General features: G+C 40.9%; 1 protein-coding gene across 4 annotated transcripts in view; it reads left to right on the plus strand.

The window, feature by feature from the left end:
- Positions 1-21170, plus strand: part of Far2 (fatty acyl-CoA reductase 2) — a 116163-nt gene that overhangs the window by 80784 nt on the left and 14209 nt on the right. For 3 of the 4 annotated variants that reach the window (XM_036181077.1, XM_036181076.1, XM_036181078.1), the window contains 4 exons: positions 9688-9863; positions 13072-13251; positions 18782-18959; positions 19269-19313. In XM_036181077.1, the coding sequence (XP_036036970.1) occupies positions 9688-9863; positions 13072-13251; positions 18782-18959; positions 19269-19313 (579 nt within the window). The remainder of the gene's footprint in view (positions 1-9687; positions 9864-13071; positions 13252-18781; positions 18960-19268; positions 19314-21170) is intronic. The other variant, XM_036181079.1, reaches the window with a different exon arrangement.

The raw sequence follows: 21170 nt of genomic DNA on the forward strand, positions 1-21170 counted from the left end.
AGATCTTCCTGCATCTGTCTCCCAAGCACTTGGACTAAAAGCATGGGCCCACATACAGCATGATGCTGTATTTTATAAGCTGTCATTTGGCTTGGTACATTGGACACTATGCAAGCTTCCCTGGAAAAGCAGAACTTACTCAATAAGCTTTCAATTGTCCTCGAGGCAAATGAACTTTGAAAGACAGAGGATGATTGCAGGCAAGGCTCACGTCCATGACCTCAGCTCACACAACACAGCTTGATTTAAGGCAATGGAAAACAATGTTTTAAGAAATACTTCATTGAGTCCTTTTATGGCTATCACTGCTCAGCAGTTCATAGAAGAGACAATTAATCCCTTACAGGCATTTTAAAAATTAACTGAACCAAAAACAATACCAACTTTGAATACACTCTAGGTACACATGCTTAGATGAAAATAGCTGTATATAACCTATTATAATGAAATAAAATGATGTATACATTTTAGAGTGGCTAAATAATGCCTGAAAATAGAAAAGTCAAATCTGACCTTATTAATTTAGATGATTTTATAAAGAAGCCAACACCACCCCCTGGTTCTCAGGCCACTCTGAGAGCCGGGCTTTGTGACTGTCATTAATAGTTCTGTTAACTCTCTCTAGACTCAAAGACAACTGGAAACAAGAAATTTGTATTTTAAATTCCTAAAGCCTGTTTAGTCCCATTATTGCCTCACCTCTACCCAAGTAACAGTCCCACAAAAAGGAAGAGTCTTCTTGCTGGGGGTGTCACCTGACGCAGAGTGCTGGGTGTGACTCTGGGTTCTACTTTGACACTACAGAGACAAAGGCAAGAAAGTTCTATAAATCTGAGATATCTAGAAGAAATGCTAACATCACAGGAATTCCAAACATCTCATGGTTTATTGTGGGGGCTCTACCCTCACTTTTTCCCCCAGGGTACTCTTGAGCGGGGAGAAATGAGAAATATTTAGATAGAAATAAGACAGTTAAAAACATAGGATAGCCTTGGGAGGGTCTGGGTCAATTCCCACCAGCTTCTCTGTCTCTTTTAAAGGACATTTAAAAGGCTTTTAAAGGAATTCCAAGGGGTAGAGCATAAGACACCCTCCCCAGCACCTGGTGACCATGCATATGGTCAAGCCATCCCCTAATGCAGCCCTGTTGTATAAAGAAAGCACAGATCTCACTAGAAAACCTTTGTGGGCTCCTACATGTCCCTCCTATTAAATTTTTAAAGAGCTCCTCAGGTCCCATAAGATAGACTGAGGTCTGTCTTAGGTCGTTCTCCATGATTATTTCTTCCATTATCCATCATGGAGATATGCTTTCCATCAAGCATATTCTGTCTTAGGCTGGAAGCTATCAAGAGAAAGGAGCCCATCCCTGACCCTCGGCCTCTGGCAAGAGGGGGTGCTGAGCTTAATTTAGCTCTGGCCCAGGTTCCTATTGAGCTTACAACCTCCACAGTGATCTCCATAGCTGCCTCATCTCCCAGTACAGGAGTAGAGGATGATAAAGATGGCATATCTTTTGTTTTGTTTTGTTCTGTTTTTCGAGACAGGGTTTCTCTGTGTAGCTTTGCGCCTTTCCCAGAACTCACTTTAGAGACCAGGCTGGTCTCTAACTAACAGAGATCCACCTGGCTGTGACTCCCGAGTGCTGGGATTAACGGTGTGTGCCACCACCACCCGGCAAGATGGCATATCTTTTTTGGAATGGGTCTTAAGATGTCTATACCAGCCTTCACTGTGCCAAACCCTTTTTAAATCAAACTCTTCATGCAAACCTCATCAGAGAAATTATATCAAACTTATATTCAAGAGGAAACTCTATAGATCTATTTTACAAACTTATATTCATAAGGAAACTATTTTACAAGCTTTAGCACATATCTAGAAGAGATTTCTTAACATTTAAAAGAGATTTCTTAAACTAATATTTAACAAGACAGGAAGTGTGCTGATCATTTTATGACAAAGTTCAGAGTTTATAGTCAGCTTTGCTATCATTCTGAAAGTTCTTGAGAGTTTTAAACAAGAGCCTAATTTGGCAATGGCTCTCTCGACCCTGGGATTTAGTGAGTTTTGTTGCTATGGAGTTGTAACACTTGTTGCTAGTGGCTGTAGCACTCAGAACAATGCCACTCCCCAAAAGTCACCATTCCTGCTGGCTCTTCCAGCTGTTCCGGAACGGGCAGAGATGCACTCAGTGGCAGACAGTTTCTAACTAGGAGCTGTCCCTTTACCCAACTCATTGCAGCTCCCCTGTGCCACAATTCAGACAAACATTTCTGTTACAGCAGAACTTTCAGGTTGCTCTACCAAAAAGCCTCACATCAGGGCGAGGTTAAATTACCATATTGAGCTACCATAAAGCTCTTAGCAAAATCTCCTTGCACAGCTATTAGGCATTGTTTTGCCACTAGTCAGACAAAAGCAGTGTGGCTCCGAGCTTAACTGGGGTAAAATAGCAGCTTTTAGACTTGACTGGGGGTAAAATGGGGTAAAATTCCCTCTTCTTGATTTTTTTAAAGCTGTATTTGCCATGAGTTCTTTCAACAATGCTGATGTTTCTGATAGATTTTATTAGACCAATATTTCTGGCAAGGTTATTTGTTCCCCAAAACTGCTACTATTCCAAAGAGTCAAGAATATAGATGTTGTTTCATGAAACACATTCTTCATTAGCTTACTCTGAGGAAGAACATTTTCATGATTTAGTATTTTCACTTCATTCATTAGCTTCTCAACCCCTGATGTTATTTTTATTAGCAGCTGTGACATACTCTAACCATGAGTTATTTAACTCAGACTATAGTTGTAACTTTTCAACCTTTAGTACTTGGTACATTTTTATTCTCACAAACATCAGTGAATTCACTAAGCATGCATTCCATTTTAACATTGATTTCTTATAGGGAACTTTAAAGTAAAGCAACTATTTTGTAAGACAGCTATATTTTCTAAAGTTTGGTCCCCTTCTACAAAGCAATTATCCAGTGTTTGGACCATTTTCCCTTGGTTTCTTAAAGTTTTCAAAGTGACTTGTTGACAAACGATGCTAGCACTTTAATTATCTCCTTAGAGGTAAATTGTTCACCTGTTCTTAGTTCTCAGGAGGTTGGATATAGCTGAAGTTATCCTGTTCCTGACCAGCTCCCATGGCCCTCAGATCCAAGAAAACACACAAAGGCTTATATTATTTATAAACTATATGGCCTAATGGCTCAGGCTTCTTGCTATCTGTTCTTATATCTTAAATTAACCCATTTCTATAAATTTATACCTTGCCACGTGGCTCGTGGCTTACCAGTACTTTACATCCTGCTCCCCATGGCAGCGGCTGGCAGCATCTCTCTGTCTCAGCCTTCCACTTCCCAGAATTCTCTCTCCTTGGCCTGCCTACACTATCCTTCCTGCCTGGTTACTGGCCAATCAGTGTTTTATTTATTAATCAATCATAGCAACATATATTTACAGCATACAGGTCATCCTACAGCAGTAGGACTAAGCTTTCCTAGCATTGCTTTGAAAAAAAACTTCACTTGCAGCTGAAAAAAATAGTTTTTGGGGACAGTACCACCATTTTTAGCTGAAAACTTTGTTTCCCAGAAAGCCTTTCTCTATAGAATCATGCTATTACTACATTTTCCAAACTACTTTTTCAAACTACATTTCCTATGATGCCTTTGGGTTGACCGCAATTCTGTTTCTGTCTACATGGTTTGTTTTCCCTGCTTTTGCTTTTTTCAACAGGAGATTTTTGAGTGATGATTTTTGCTTTTTTATGATGGGAGATCGAGAAATTTCTGTTCTCTCTGAGCTGGCAATTACAGATTTTTTTCTTCTTGATACTGTCCCCAGAACTTAGTTATAACCACCTGCTCACGCATATTCAGGCAGGTCCTTTTGTGCTTGAAGCAAAATTCCTTGGGGCTTGCTCTTCCACCTTTACCAGGTTAGTGAAAGAATGATAGTACTTAAAATAAAGCTTTTTTCACAGCCTTTTTGGAGAGACTTTTTCCCTGATAGGTCTTTGTCTTGTCACCGCTTACTCCTTCCCCTAAGATGCAAAGCCCCAGATACCTTGGCTCTGTTCCTGTGCTGACTGCTTCTGGCTTCTCTCTCCAATCTGCCTCAGCATTTCCCATGCTGCCATTGCAGCTGCTGCTTGTAACTTCAACCCTGATTTTCTGTACATGCAGCTTTCCCCAGGTCCTGCACCATCTGGGGAGGTGTCTGTCCCTGCTCCACTTTCTGCCTACACTCTCTCACCAGGCCTTGCCTCAGGGAACTCTGACTGCTGCTTTTCTCTAGCTTAGGGAGACAAGGTTTAGCAGAGAGGATTTGCCTTGTTCCAAGAGGTCTTTTTGTTTTTTTTCTTAGAGCAAACGGGTGACTTTCCCATAGATTCCAGGTGAATCTATTTTTTGCCCTGTGTTTTTGATCTTAGCCACTCTGACAGGTGTAAGGTGGTATCTCAGAGTCATTTTGATTTGCATTTCCCGGATAATTAGGGATGTTGAGCAATTCCTTAAATGTCTTTCAGCCATTTGAACTTCCTCTGTGGAGAATTCTCTGTTTAGTTCTATAGCCCATTTCTTAATTGGACTGTTGGGCATTTTGATGTCTAATTTCTTGAGTTCTTTATATATTCTGGATATCAGCCCTCTGTCAGATATGGGGTTGGTGAAGACCTTTTCCCATTCTGTAGGCTGTTGCTTTGTCTTGTTGACCATGTCCTTTGCTCTACAAAAGCTTCTCAGTTTCAACAGGTCCCATTGATTGATTGTTTCTCTCAGTGTCTGTGCTACTGGTGCCAATGCATTCAAGAGAAATTTCTGAGAAGCAAAGATATGAAAATCTTTTTAGTTCTTTTAGAGAGAGATTAAGTATTTCCTAGAAAGCTTTCCTTTTTTGAGGGAGAAGGACCACCAAGTTTTTCCAAGACTTCTACTCTCTAAACTTTTGGCTTTATGGTCAAGAGGAAACTAGTTCTGATGGTACCTTGTTTCCATACAGTGGCAGCATCAGCAGAGTGAAAAGTTTTATTTCACCTATATCTGCCTCAGGGAAAATTCTTTCCCCTGCCACCTGGGATTTAAACTATTCACAGGCCAAAAGCTTCCCACAGGAATCTTTTTCTCCCTGTAATTTTCTCCTCTTCACTAAATTTTTTCTGACTTTTTCCAGTTTGCATTCATAGCCCCATAGTTCCTCCATCTTATTGCTTATCTTATTCTAAGACTTATTCCCAATATTCCTACTCTACTCTAAATTTTTCTTATACTATATTCTTACATTCTACCTTCCTTAATTTTTATAGACAGAATTTTAAGAAAGATAGAGAAAGAAACCTAGACAGAGAGCTACACCTATGCTTCAGCCCCACTTTCTAGCTTTGGTATTTCACTGCCTCGCTATCACTCCTGATACTTTCACTACAAAACCAGACCAATCCAACTGCTTTTGGTGGGGCTTTCTCCCCAAGCTTTCACCAAGTCTCTGGGTCCCTGTTTCTGGCACTATCTATGGGGGGCTTGCCCCCACTTTCCCCCCAGGGTACTCTTGAGCAAGGAGAAATGAGAAATATTTAGATAGAAATATAGAGGAGAGAGACAGAAGCATAGGATAGCTTTGGATGGACCTGGGTCAATTCCCACCAGCCTCTCTGTCTCTACTATAGGGCTTTTAAAGGAATGCCAAGGGGTGGGGCATAAGACCTCCCCCCAGCACTGCCAAGTGCAGACCATCCCAGACACCTGGTGACCACGCACATGGTCAAGCCATCCCCTAGTGCAGCCCTGCTGCGTAAAGCAAGCTCAGATCTTACTAGAAAACCTTTATGGGCTCCCATAGTTGACAAAGGCATACTTTTAAAAATGTAGCTGATCTTCAATTAGATCTTCAACTTAGATCAGTCAGAGCTTCTTCAATACAAGGAAGGTAGTGAGGAGAGAAGAGAAGAGAGGGAGAAGGGAGAGTGGGAGGGGAGAGGAGAGGAGGGCTCCCAGCTTGACAACTTTGAAAATACAGAACATTAAAATCAGAAAGAGAGTTTCCTTTTTTTAAGGACCTATTCAGTGACATGTGTTATGCTAAGCACTGACTTTCATTATCATATTTAATCTTAGGAACCCTTGTGAAATGTTTATTCTTATGTCACAGATGAGAAATTAATCCCAGGAAACCATCCTCTCCCCAAGGCTGTGTTATCTGTACAAAGGAGGTGACGCAGCAAAGCTGGAAGGCAGCCCCATGAATCCTCTATGGCACTCTTACCTCCCCTGCAGGAAGAGCCTGCTTCCTTGGTGACAAAATCATTAGGAGGTAAAGTGTTGCTGGGCTCATCTAAGTATCCATCAGCACTTTCCTTTCTTAATGGTCCTATTAGAGCCTAGAAATAATCTTATGGTTGGCCTCCATCTTCTAGCTAATGCCTTCCTGCCCACATACTTATTCTCAAAGTATGCTATGGAACCTACCTTGTGGGGATAAAGAATAAAAGGTGACGAATGAAATATGTGCCACCATTAGTGCTGATTATAGGTTCTTATGAAAAGTGAACTGAAATTCTGACAAGTGAAAAGCTATTCTCAAGAATAGCTTCACATATTTAGTCTCTAATTCTCTAAGGTCACAGGATGATACAGTTCCAAGATTGCCATTTTAAGTAAATGTACATAAAAGGCCCAGAGAACTTCACAACTTGTTCTTGTTACATGAACAATAAACAGCAGAATGGGGATTTAGCCCAACCCATTGTGATGACAGAGGGTCTGATGTCTTTCCAGAATATACAGTTCTAGTACACACCTGTAGTGTGTCATTTACTATAGTCATTACACACCTGGTACCATGCACAGGTGCCCAAGCTTCAACTCAGAACTGTTGGTCCAGACCCTTCTACACCTTCCAGGCAGTCCTAACCACATGCTCCTACCACATTGTCTTGTGGTGTTATAGCAATGGTCCTCACTGAAACAATTAAAAACTTATAGATTGACCCTTTATAGCCTATGGATTGGCTAGCAATGAGTAAGATCCTGATGCTTTGTGGTGTGGTGTGTGTGTGTGTGTGTGTGTGTGTGTGTGTGTGTGTGTGTGTGTGACTTTAAATTAGATGTGTAAGTTCTTCAGGATGGTTTATATGGACATACTTAATTGCCCTGCACCTGAACTGGAGCTAACATAACACCCCCACATCTCCTGATGTACTTTAACTCAGCACCCTGAAAATTCCTTAGAAAATTCTTTCACTTCAGAGCTCTGGACAGTCCACAGTCTACCCTTTAACTTAACAGACCTCACCATTTCCCCCCACAGAATCAAAGTAGTAACTAAACAAGTACTGGTGTATTACTGGGACTAGATAGTAGAGGTCTATTTGAAGAGAGGGATTCAATAGAAGGAATAGAGAGCAAAGGCCCTCATGAAAGAAGATTACATTCACTGATGCCCAGAAAACAAAACTAAACCTCCTGTGGATGCCTCTCAAATGAGGCCATGGGGGTCACTCCTTCATTGTAAGAGTCCAAATTCCAGTCCTGAACTCTTCCAAAGGCAGTGCACAGGTGTGATGCATTCACTCTCCACCCAATACATGCTCCTCTCCAAAGCCAATGTCCACAGAACCACAAACAAGTTAGTGAAGAAAATTCTACCATAGATTCAAAGATGGTTATACAAATTCATTTACTAAAATGAGGAAATTGCAAACATTTCACACAAACTTGTACATTTGTTGTATGGCTAAAAGAACTATCACAGGGGAAACATTTGATTGTAAAAGTAAACATTTAGCATATTTATGATTGATCAAGATTAGAACTGTTAAAGTTCTGTCTCTAAGAGCTAGAATGACCTCTTTAGTAAGATTGAATATTTTATCAACCTTATCTATCTCAGATGTCAGAACAAAACATCGAGGACTGGCCCAACATAATTATCTCCAGAACTGTAGTGATATCTCTTGATAGGCCCACCATTCCATCTAGAAAGTAGATGGCATGGCACACGCTGGCTGCCTGTGGGATTGAGTTCCTTCCCTAGTCATCTTCATCCAGCTCCTAGAATGTCTTTGAGCCTGCTCTTGCCTGATGCAAATAAAATATGATTTCTCTGCCTACCTGAATTTTTTGCTATTGTTTTTTTTAAAATAGGGTCTCATGCAATCCAAGCTATCCTCAAAGTGGCTAACTAGAAAAGATGACCTTGAACTTGAGTGCTGAGATTGTTGGTGTGCATCACCATGCCTGGTTTTATGCAATGCTGGGGGTCAAACCAGGGTTTGTGCATGGGAGGCAGACACTCTGCCAACTGAGCTGTATTCTAAGCCCAGATTTAATGTTTTATTACTCAACAAAAGAGCCTGCTACTATGAATCAAGGAGCGCACTGTCTTCAGAGTCTGCTGACAAAGGGGCCTGTCTCTGATATTGCCTTATGCTTAAAAAAACCAAAGACCAACTTTGCCTGTTCTTAATATTTCTAAACATTTATCCCCATGGATGCTATATGAAAACTCCACCTTAATAAAATGTTTGGAAACAAGATTGTTTTCACTAAAATGGTGTTTTCAAAACAATAGAAAAATGCAAATTTAATCTGAGAATCTCTGTGTCATAGGGAAAGCAGAGAATCAACCCACTTGAGTAAATGTAATAAGAACTAAAATTGTTGTTTTCATCTCTTCTCCCTTCAAAAATAAATTAAAATGCTAAAAAAAATCAGTTAAAATCCAGTGAAAAAGTACATGAGTTCATGTAACCCTTGACATTAACTGCCATTGATATTAGAGTATGATCACATAAAATTTGTTTTACTCATGTTTACCTAATTTTTTATTTTCCAATTACATTAGTGCTTATATCTTTGTAGCTCAGCCCATTAAGCAAGGTGATTTCATATTGTTTGCTAAAGGCTGATAACCCAGCCCTGAAAACCATTATTTCTCATATAAAAAGTAAAAACTATCCCCATCTGTAAATATGAGATTAAAGAATGAAAGGAGTCTAGTAAGAAGGAGGTGACTTAGTTATGGCTTTTATTACTGTGATAAACACCATGACCAAAAGGAACTCGGGGAGGAAAGGATTCATTCCACTTACACATTACTGATCATCACTGAAGGAAGTCAGGGCAGGAACTCAAGCAGGACAGGAACCCGGAGGCAGAAAGTGACACAGAGGCCATGGAGGAGTTCTGCTTACTGGCTTGCTCTACAAGGCTTGCTTAGCCTGCTTCCTTATAGCACCCAGGATGACTGGCTCAGTTAGTACCAACCACAGTGAGCTGGGCTCCCTACATCAATCACTAATTAAGAAAATATAAGAAAATGCCTCCATAAGAGGAGGCATTTTCTTAATTGGGTTCCCTTCTCTCAGATGACTCTCGTTGTGTCAAGCTGACATAAAACTATCCAGTACAGTGACCATCACCCCTTCATCCAGGGAAAAGTTCAAAATATGCACCTGACTGATTATTAGGCATGCCTTTTTCAGATGTTCCTGGAGTTAAGAGGATCCAAATTACACCAAATGCATGAAATAAAGTGGAGGGCTCTTGACTATGGAGACACCTTCATTGAAAACATGAGTATTACAACTAAAACCAGGGTGTGAGTGCTGTAATGGAAGACATATATACAAAGCAAGGCTTTGTGGTGTTAATGAGGCACATGGCCTGTGAATTTCTGTTTCAGCTGTTTGAAAAAGTCAAAGAAGTCTGTCCAAATGTGCATGAGAAGATCAGACCCATCTCTGCAGACCTCAACCAGCGTGACTTCGCCATCAGCAAGGAGGACATGCAGGAACTTCTGTCTTGCACCAATATTATCTTCCACTGTGCGGCCACTGTGCGTTTTGATGCACATCTGAGGTACACTCCCTCTGTACTCTCATGGCTTATAGCACTCCCTCTGTGTCCCTCTGTCTCTCTGTGCCTCTGCACAGTGGGATATGGAGACAAGTAGAAAGGTGAGTGTGCGTGTGTGTGTGTGTGTGTGTGTGTGTGTGTGTGTGTGTAAGAGTCTCCATAAAAAGCAAAAAGAAAAGAAAAAACCACAAAACATGGCAGTGAAAAGTTTAAAAAGAAACATATAAGAATCTTCAGAGCCAGGCGGTGGTGGCAAATGCCTTTAATCCCAGCACTTGGGAGGCATAGGCAGGTGGATCTCTGTGAGTTCGAGGCCAGCCTGGTCTACAGAGTGAGTTCCAGGAAAGCCAGAGCTACACAAACAAAACCCTGTCCTAAAAAAATTAAAAAAAAAAAAGCCAAAAGAATCTTCAAAACATCTCTATGTCCCATTGTGCAGAGGCAGCAGTCTATGATGGCATGCACACACACACACACACACACACACACACACACACACACACACGCCTTTCTGCCAGCTTCTGAAGTTATGCAAACATGGGCTCAACTTCAAAGAAAGGGTGCTGGAGCTCCTGTTGGGAGCATTCTGTGCCCTGTCCAGTGCTGTTGGAATGACAATGGACATGGTATTACACATTTTTCTTTCTTTGATGATTAGAAAGGTTGACATGCTTAAGTGCTTATTGATATTTTATTCTTTTGTGAAATGCCTGTTCATGTTGTTTTCCTATTTCAAACTGAGTTTTGTTTTGTTTTGTTTTGTTTTCTTTTTACTGATTTCAATTTTACTTGGAAGCCAGGCAGTGGTGGCACATGCTTTTAATCCCAGCACTCGGGAGGCAGAGCCAGGTGGATCTCTGTGAGTTTGAGGCCAGCCTGGTCTACAGAGTGAGATCCAGGACAGGCATCAAAACTACACAGAGAAACCCTGTCTCAAAAAAAACAAAAATAAATAAATAAATAAATAAATAAATAAATAAATAAATAAATAAATTTTACTTGGAAGTTCTCACATATTAACTTTAGCTTTTATAAAGCTCAACATATTTCAGCTTACCTGCATCTTTTTACTCTTTGTTACTTAATGTATATTCATAATTTCTTGGATTGTTATTGTAATTTGTTTTTACGTTTAGATATTTGAAATGTCTTTCTTCATTCATTATTATTTAATCATTTATTTTGAGACAGGGTCTCTCTACATAACCCTGGCTGTCTTGGAACTCACTACATTGACCAGGCTGGCCCTGAATGTACAGCTATCTGCCTGCCTCTGCCTTCTGGGTGCTGGGATTAAAGGTGTGCACCACCACAGCCAGCCCATTTTAAATGCTTTTAACTATGAACAGGGATGGTCAGGAAAATTCTACAAAAATAGTGAATTGGATATGAAGACAGTAGTTTTCCTTTGCTCTAATCCTTTGAGATGGTTCATTCTCAAACAATGCTTATCAAGGGGTTTAGTTTTGAATCTATATGAAACCAGATTCTTGTCCTAAATTACTAAACCTGCTTCTTCCATTGATCAGACTTTCCCAGAAAATATCACACCATTTTAAAAACTAATTTTGATTAGTCCATGAATACTCATAGAATCCTTTTAAAATAGAAATATCACACTATTCTCATGTGGTGCTATTTATTTAAATTTAGTGTAATTTTTCCAAGTTACCTTCAATATATAGCTTCATTTAGAAAAAGCTAACATTTTAAAAATACCAATTCTTCTCATTCAATGACAATGTATTTCTACTTATTCCACTTTAATTCATGAATGAAACTGATGAAGTTTTATCTATCCACTTATGATTCTTGTAAGCACAGGCACTCATTTGAATGTGTGCCTTCAAGCCACTGTATGTTTTCATTTAGATATAGAATGGGATTTTAGCATTTTGCCATAATCTTTAGTAGATATTTTACTGAATGGATCCTCTGCATTCTAATTTTTTAAGCTTCTTTTGCTTATTTTCCAAATATATAATTTTATATTATAGCAATTTTTGTGACTGGGTTTTCAATGCTTTACATCTGTTCATTAATTTTGTTTTTCTCTCCAATAACAGGGTAGTCCCTTGTAGTAACTTCAAGGACTAACTGGCAATGTCTGGAGGCTTCCTTCTTACCCTTGAAAGTCAATACTCCTAACCTCTCACCACAAAGCACTGCTTTGGATAGAACTTGAAATGTGTGCTCTTTTCTCACTTCATTAGTACATTTATTTAAATGAGAAATGGATATAAAATGTCATTTAAATTTTTTTTTAAAAAAAAGAAAAAGCTGGAGAGATGGCACAGAGGAGTGTGTACTGCTCTTGCAAAGGATCCTAGTTTGGTTCCTAGCACCCACAGCGGGTGGCTCACAACTACCTATAACTCTGCATCCAGGGTATCCAATGTCTCTGGCCTGTGTGGGTACCTACACTCAGCTGAACACATGCATACACACACATATATACACACACACAATAACAACATATGTGAGATCATATAGTTTTCCCCTTTTTGAGTAAACTTAGAGTAATGAGTTTCCTGATACTGAATAAAGCATGTGTCTCTTGAGTGAATTCTGGCCATCTTACTGCTTATACCTAGCTTATATAGCTTTCTACAGCATCAGCTACAATTTAGGATTTGGCATCAATCTTCATGGCTAGCCTGGATCCTTACAACGACAACTTATATTGTTCTTTTAAATATCCACTCTTAGTTCTCTCCAAGTTATTTGTATTTTTCACCTTTTTGAGTTAGAGTCTTCATTTGTTTGGTTTTGTTCTTTCAGTGGCCACTTATGAAGGCCACTTAATCAATTCAGAGGACTGTGTTTTCTGTTTTACTGATTAGAATCATGTAACCTCTAGACACAGTATGTACAGTGCTTCAGTGATGAGTACTAAGGACCCCACATACCAGGAGCACATCACAATTTCAAGTGTCATAGAATTGTGCATCCAGGGACCAACTCTTTTCTTCCTTGTCTCTGATGTGCCACCAATATCTGAGCCATTTACCTATTACTGAAGTAAGTATAATCATTGCACATACTCCAGTTAAAGCTGGGTACATCCACCACCAGGATAAGTACAGTTACAGTGTGTTTCACCAGTCACTGCAAGAGGTACGCTCAGTGTGGTACACCAGGTAATGGGGTAGATATGGCCACACAGGACACTGAGTGTCTTTACTACTTCTTTCTGCTTCATCCTCTCCAGAGAAGCTGTGCAGCTGAATGTCATCGCCACCCAGCAGCTCCTGCTAATGGCCAGCCAGATGCCAAAGCTTGAAGCCTTCATCCACATCTCTACTGCCTTTTCTAACTGCAATCTGAGCCACATAGATGAGGTCATCTACCCATGCCCTGTAGAGCCAAGAAAGATCATTGACTCCATGGAGTAAGTTGGGTCACATGAAGGAACTGGGCGGCAGCACATGGCTTTCCCTAGGTTTCTTTGTGATTCTAAAGGAAGTTATGAGGTAGGACACTTTGAAAGCAAAGTGCTTTGGAAAAATGCTTCACCTGTCATTACTAGTCCCTTCTTCCAGTAAGAAATATTCCTCTGGAGGGAAGGAAGATAGAAGATGCATATGTGTGTGTACTAGGAATTGACAAATAGAAGTAGAGTCAGGGCCTTGTGCATGCTAAGCAAGCTATATCCTCAACCCTGAAAATCCCTAAAGAAACACCTTGTTAAGGGTAGGGCTACAGAAACATTAGACCATGAATGTATTCACCTCTTAGCATCACTAAATAATATAAATGATCAGGAGAGGAATTTTGATGTTAGACATCGTGGCGTGAGTTCAACTCATGGCTAATAACATGCTGTGTAAACTAAAACAATTGTTTTGGCCTTTCTAAACCCTCTGATGCTCTTTTGTTTCTTTTCCTGTTGCTCTGATAAAATGCCCTAACAAAAGCAACCTCTGAGGAAAGGGCTCATTTGGACTTTCAGTTCCAGGGTGGTCCATCATGACAGGGAAGTTCTGGCTGCAGGAGTGGAGAGAACTAGCCACATTGAGTCCACAGTCAAGAACCAAAGAACTCCTCCCAACCATCTTGTCATCGCCTGTTTATTTCACCCAGGAACCAAGCACAGGGGCGGGTGCCTCCCATCTAAGAGTGGATCTTCCCACCTCAATCAACACCATCCACCCAGCCTCTCAGATACAGGCCCAGAGGCTAACCACCACAGAGCCTACCTGTGATGATGAGCAAATTATATAAATCAATTACTACGGTTCTGGAGAGTAATGGGTTTTGGTGAAGAATCTAATTCTTCCAAAATCTAGCAGGGGACAGTCTATGGATGGGTTCTGCTGATATACTTCCCTACCTTTGCTGAAGTGGTCTCCAGTCTGTTTTCTCTTATCACCAGTCAACAACAAAAACAAACAAACAAACAAAAACAAACATCACTTTCTTCTTAGGGTATGGTTCTAGTTGCAGAAGTTTATTTCTGTTTTCTGCTTATTTGGCTCTAACTGCTTGAGTTTTGTGTCATTTAAACACTACATTAAAAAAAAAAAAGTATGGCACAAGCTGGGCAGTGGTGGCAAATGCCTTTAATCCCAGCACTTGGGAGGCAGAGCCAAGTGGATCTCTGCGAGTTCGAGGCCAGCCTGGTCTACAGAGTGAGATCTGGCACAGGCACCAAAACTACACAGAGAAACCCTGTCTCGAAAACAAACAAACAAAAAAGAATTATGGCACAAAATGACTGTTCCATGGTGAATCTGCCAGTGTATAATTTCATGCAATACTGTAATTGCATTTAAAATATACTCCTTTTAAAAAGCTTTAGCTAAATTGGGAGCTTGTTCCCTTCATTTCTGTCTCTCCTGGCACTGAGAGTGGATGTTTTAACCTGTCACTTAAAAATCTTCAAAATGGAGGTCATTTAGAGGAACTGGCGCAAAGGAGCATTCCATGTTAATGGTTCCTCAGGAGAGCTGCAGAAAAGGCAAATGAGGTTTGATGCCCAAGTCAGTTCATCTATAGAAAGCCTAAGAGCACATTCAGTATGAAATTGATGCTTGTCACTAAGCTTCCCTCTCACAGTAACTCTTCCTTAACTGTGGTTCCCAGGAAAAGGACCCACCTGCTTGATTCAAGACCAGAACTGAATTCCCAGGGCCTTATCCACTGTCCTCCATTTTGATGTCTGAGAGGGAGCTATGCAGTTGGAAACCTCTGAGAGTTCACCACAGACAGGGGAAATAGCATTCAGCTCACCAAAGTGAAGGGCTCCTCATACCACCTCCTCCTTCCAAACTGTATGCAGACACTAAATACTCCAAGGCTAGAAGGAAGAACTTTCCTCCCAGAAAAGTGATCAGCCTGCTCTCTTATCTTCAGTATATCCAGAGCTCTAGCAGGGATACATCGCCAGGAAAAGTCCATAATTTATAGTCAGTAATTGGGGTAGGAGGCACTCACAACAAGCATTGTGTTTAGAAATTCCTTTTTCCCTGGAAAATGTTTAAATTAACTGTGGATTGTTTCTCAGCACTCCTCCACTGTGGCCCATGTTTTCACAATTTATGCTTCCTTCTCTCTAAAAACACCCATTTTGTTCTTTGATGTATCTCCCCACAACCCACCTGTTCTCTTGTATCTCTATCCATCCTTGCTTCCCTAAACCTTACATAGTGTAGAAACCAACCCCTCCTGAGGGCATGATGACACATCCACTAAGGAAGCAGGATTTCCAGACAGAAAGGTGATGAGACACATGAATAATGAGATGGAATCCCTGCTCCCTGGACCACTGTCAAGAGAGAGTCAGACACATGCCAAACACCTAAGCATGGTGGCTACAATACACATAGCCTGACTAGGAAAGATGAGAAAAGGTCATCACAGAACTCCTACCATTCACTCCCAGAAGATACATATTCCTCATTTCACTCAAGTACAGTATAAACAAGAAGCTACTAATACCATAATATCAAAAAAGGATAGTAAGTTAGAAGAGCCTATACAATGTGTAACTGCATCAGACATACACCTTTTGCTAAGATCTTCAATGACTTTATGCTTCTTTTGAAGGAACTTAAGTAGAATTTTAAAATTGGAGACTCATGGAAAGAAAGTGAAGTCAAATTTGGGAGCTGGAGACATGCAGGTTCAAAATATGTCTTTGAATATACTGCAGGACATTTAGTTGATTTCAGAAATGTATATTGATCCATGCAGTATCTTTTTCCATGCTAATTTACAGTTTTGAAGAACTAATGGGAAAGAGAATAGTAGAAATTTGTAACTGAACACAGGAGAGGGCCTCAGGCAGCAGTGGATGGGCATTTGTCACACTGCCCTCCCCTCTGAATCCAGGAAGGGACTAGGTGAGACAGGAAATGGTCAGAGGGGCAGTAGAAGAAAAGTTACTTTAAAATCAACTAGGGGGCCTGGGTTCAGTTCCTAGTACTGAAAATGAGTAGAGAGGTGGGAAAGAAGGAAGAGAAACTTCTGTTTCATTCTCACTCATAGGTACATATATCCATGCTTGTCCTCATGATAATCCAAGAATATGAACAGATAGAACCAGCCATCTTTCCTGAGTGAAAATGGAGGGAGCAAGAACAGAATACAGGAGTACACAGATGGAGCTAAGTAGTGGGGACAAGCCTTCTGCATATGCAACAAGCTCTCACACCCACATCCCTAGGAATCTACAGAGCCAATATTCTCTAAGACAAGCTAACTGTCCCCACTTTGTAGAACCCTCAGCTATAATTCTTTGCAGTGAGCAGCTGTTCCTTGTGGTGTGGCATTGACTCCCTGTAATTTCTACATTCTGATGCTCTTTTGTTTTTCCCTGCAGCCTTGTTGAAATTAAACTTGTTTTTTTATAATCTGTATTGGTGTAGAAAACTTGTCTTAGGTTTGCCAATTCACTGCTTACCTACAAATGAGATAAAATGGCAGTGGTGCCACTGCCCTCTGTGTCTGTGACTTTCCATCTTTACATTCAACCAACTGCTAATCTGAGTCCTCAGGCCTGTGCTGAGCATGTACAAGCTTTTTGTCACTACTCCATAAACAATACAACAAACACTTAGACTGCATTTACATGATGCTCAGTGTTATAGATAATTTAGATAGTTCAAAGTACACATAAGGATATGCATAGGCTATATGCAAACCAATTCCCCTTGGATAACAAGTGGAGTCAAGATGGGTGGGGGATCCTACCTTGTCTATTACTCTTCCAATTCCCATGTAGTCACTTAATTCTTTTTGACATGTATATGTGTGTATGGTGTACATATACGCATGTTCACATGTGTTAGTATACAGATGTATGTACGTATATGTGGGTGCATATGGAGGCTCAAAGTTGGTGCCAAATGTCTACCTTTCTCAATCACTTCCATAGTATATAACAAGGTAGAATCTCTTGGCTGACTTGAAGCTTGCTGATATGGTTAGTCTAGCTGGACACTTGTTCCAGGGAGCCTGTCTCTGCCTCCTCAGTGCTGGTATTATAGATAGGACACCAAATTGGCTTATGTGGGTTCTCGAGATCCAAGCTCTACTACTCACCTGCATGGCAAGTACTTCATACACTGAGGCATCTCCCCAAACCTGTCTTCATATTTAATATCCTCTATTTCTCTGTGTGTTTGGAGTTTTTTCCAATCCTAGGAAAGCCCAAAGGCATTTGTGTGTCTGGCTTATATTCCGTACTGACAGGAACCAAGGAAGGAAAATTGAACCATTATGGCCAGTCTTTGTATGCTACTGTCAATGAGAGTGATTAAAGTACAGTCGGGTTCTGAATATATCTTAGCATCAGATGCGGGGTTTAACAATTTGTCATAGGAGTGGAGGGATAACTGCTAATGTTTTCTACAATCAAAATGGGACGGTTATGCTTTCTCCTATAAACTAACAACAAATGCACTAAACATGTTAGTTTAAGAATCACATGAACATGACTGGCAAGATGACCCAGTAGATAAAAGCACTCCCCCTCCAAGCCTGATGACACACATGGGGAAGGAGATGAATTGACTCCTACAAGTTGTCCTCTGTGGCAAACATACACTCTCCAATCACGCACACAAGATGAATATAATTTTTAAATATTTTAAAAATAATAACATGAACATATCCAGGCAGCCTAAAAATTTTAAATTATATCAACATTTAACCAAATAGCCCTGCTACCTAAAAGAAATATTAAATATTTAAGGGACAATAATGCTGCTCTTAGGGAGGAAGTATCAATAAACATTGGATTATTACAATGGTTCTGGCATGGTTTTTAATTAGGCTGATACTCTGGTAATGCCTGTCACCCCTAAGTAGAGCTATTCAATATCTGTGCTATTGGTGCTGCCTCAGAGCTCTGGACTCAGTCCACACCAGAATCACTAGAAAGCCCCCAACAGTCACTAAGTTGTTAGCTTAGATTCCAAACGACTCTTCAGAATATGTTAGGATTATGTCTGCCAAATGCAGCTGCTTTGTGGAGACAGTGACATTTTAAAATTTAAAAACTACAGATTTAAAACTGATACAAGACAACTTGCCTTGTATCCTGAATGAATGAAGCAGATTGGAGGAGGAGCCCCCGAGCTGGGAAGCACAGTACTGGCTTTCTCTTGGACATGGGCGTATTACTCATACACATGTTCAGTGGACAAACTAATGAGACTGTAGAAGTAAAGATAGGGGTTCCATGCAATGCTTTGAATTACATATCCATGGAAATAATCAAGTATCTGGGTGGGGGAACAGACTTTTAACTAAGATATGAGAAGGAATTATTTGAACATACACACTTGTCCTTGTGACCCTGGGATGGTTGTCTTCCAGATTCAAGCCAGGTACAAGTTTTGTTTGACTGGCTGTGTTTTCTTGTCATTTCTGTTGTGCTGTAGATGTTGCTAGAATTTTTTTTCCTCTGCTTTCAGGTGGTTAGACGACTCTATCATTGATGAGATCACTCCCAAGCTGATTGGGGACCGACCCAATACCTATACCTATACCAAAGCCCTGGGAGAGATGGTGGTACAGCAAGAAAGTGGGAACCTGAATGTGGCCATTGTCAGGCCATCCATAGTGGGAGCAACTTGGCAGGAGCCTTTCCCGGTGAGCACCACACTTTTCCTCCTCTGCTTCAATGCAGCTGCCTTAAAAAACCAGCTTCTTTCTGATTGTCCTTCTCTTCCTCCTCCTTTTAATGTGTTCATTCCTTCCTTCTCCTCTCTCTTCCTTTCTCCTTCTCTTTTCCTACATTCTTTATGACCAATTAGTAAGTATTATAAATGGGTGTGTGGGTGTGTACACAAACACATATATGCACATCCATACACCCTGCCACACACAAACAGATTGGGCTGTCCAAGGGTAACTAACAACTTTCTGAAATGTGTAACCAACAAAGATCTTTCTTTCCAGGGTTGGGTTGATAATTTAAATGGACCCAGCGGACTCATTATTGCGGTATGTACAAAGATGAGAAAGTAACCCCTTGAAATGGAGAACCAGAGAACCTAGTGTCCACTTGGTATGGTGATAAAGGAAGTGGCTTATCTAGAGTTACTAGTGGGAAGACGAAAGCAGCAGGAAGTTGCTTTTATCATCAGGACAGATGTGACTGGCATGCTCAGTTGCTATTCCAGAGTTTTACTTTGGAAATGTTTGCATATCAAAATTTTTCCAGGTTGTTCATGTAGATCTCATCCATTTTTCTGTCATTGGGCGATCCCTGTGTCTTTCCTAGGGTCCCGTTTTCTAGGTAGCCTCCCTGGAGTTGTGTAGCAGTTTAGTCTTCTTTGTTTTTCATCTAGTATCCTCCTATGAGTGAGTACATACCATGTTTGTCCTTCTGAGTCTGGGTTGCCTCACTCAGGATGTTTTTTTTTAGATCCATCCATTTTCCTGCAAACCTCATGATGTCATTGTTTTTCTCTGCTGAGTAGTACTCCATTGTGTATATGTACCATATTTTCTTCATCTGTTCTTCAGTTGAAGGGCATCTAGGTTGTTTCCAGGTTCTGGCTATTACAAACAATGCTGATATGAACATAGCTGAGCAAATGCCCTTGTGGTATGATTGAGCATTCCTTGGGTATATGCCCAAGAGTGCTACAGCTGGGTCTTGGGGGAGATGGATTCCCAATTTTCTAAGGAAGCACTATGAACTCACTCATAGTAGGATACTAGATGTAAAACAAAGATGACTAGACTGCTACACAACTCCAGGGCGGCTACCTAGAAAATGGGACCCTAGGAAAGACACAGGGATCACCCAATGACAGAGAAATGGATGAGATCTACATGAACAACCTGGACGACAATGGGAGTAATGAAGGGCAAGGTTGGAGGGAAAGAAAGCTTAGGGGAGCAAGAGATCCCAGCTGGATCAAGAACAGAAAGGGAGAAAAAGGAATAACAGACCATGATAAATGATGACTAGATGAGAACAGGAATAGACAGAGTGCTGGAGAGGTCCCCAGAAATCCACAATGATATATCCTCTGTAGACTGCTGGCAATGGTCGAGAGAAAGCCTCATCTGACCTAGTCTGGTGATCAGATGGCCAAACACCCTAATGGTCGTGCTGGAACTCTCATCCAATAACTGATAGAAGTGGATGCAGAGATCCTCAGCCAGGCCCCAGGTGGAGCTCCAGGAGTCCAATTGTCGAGAAAGAGGAGGGACTGTAAGAGTGTGAATTGTTGAGACCAAGATTGGAAAAGCACAGGGACAAATAGCCAAACGAATGGAAGCACATGAATTATGAACCAAAGGCTGTGGAGCCCCCAGCTGGATCAGGCCCTCTGGATAAGTGAGACAATTGAATAGCTTGAACTGTTTGGGAGGCACCCAGGCTATGGGACCAGGACCTGTCCTTAGTGCATGAGCTGGCTGTTTGGAACCTTGGGCTTACACAGGGACACTTTGCTCAGCCTGGAAGGAGGGGACTGAAGCTGCCTGTACTGAATCCACCAGGTTGAATTGAATCCCCAGGGGAGTCTTGGCCCTGGAGGAGATGGGAATGGAGGGGAGGGGCTCGGGGGAAGGGGGGGACAGGAGGGAGGAGGACAGGGGACCCCATGGTTGATGTATAAAATTAAAACACAAATATAATAACAAAAAATTTTTTTTTCCTTTGGTTACCACAAGGTGGAGGTATTTTCTTCTCATTGGTTTATTAATGGCTTGAACTAATGCAGTTAATCAGGTTTACAGGAAAAATATTAGCCTCAAGGGCCAGGGATGCAGCTCAACTGATAGAATGCTTGGTCTAGCATACTTGAAACCCTGAGTTTTGACCCCCAGCACTTTATAAACTGA

The sequence above is a fragment of the Onychomys torridus genome, chromosome 3 (assembly GCF_903995425.1).
Source record: "Onychomys torridus chromosome 3, mOncTor1.1, whole genome shotgun sequence".
NCBI lineage: Eukaryota > Metazoa > Chordata > Mammalia > Rodentia > Cricetidae > Onychomys > Onychomys torridus.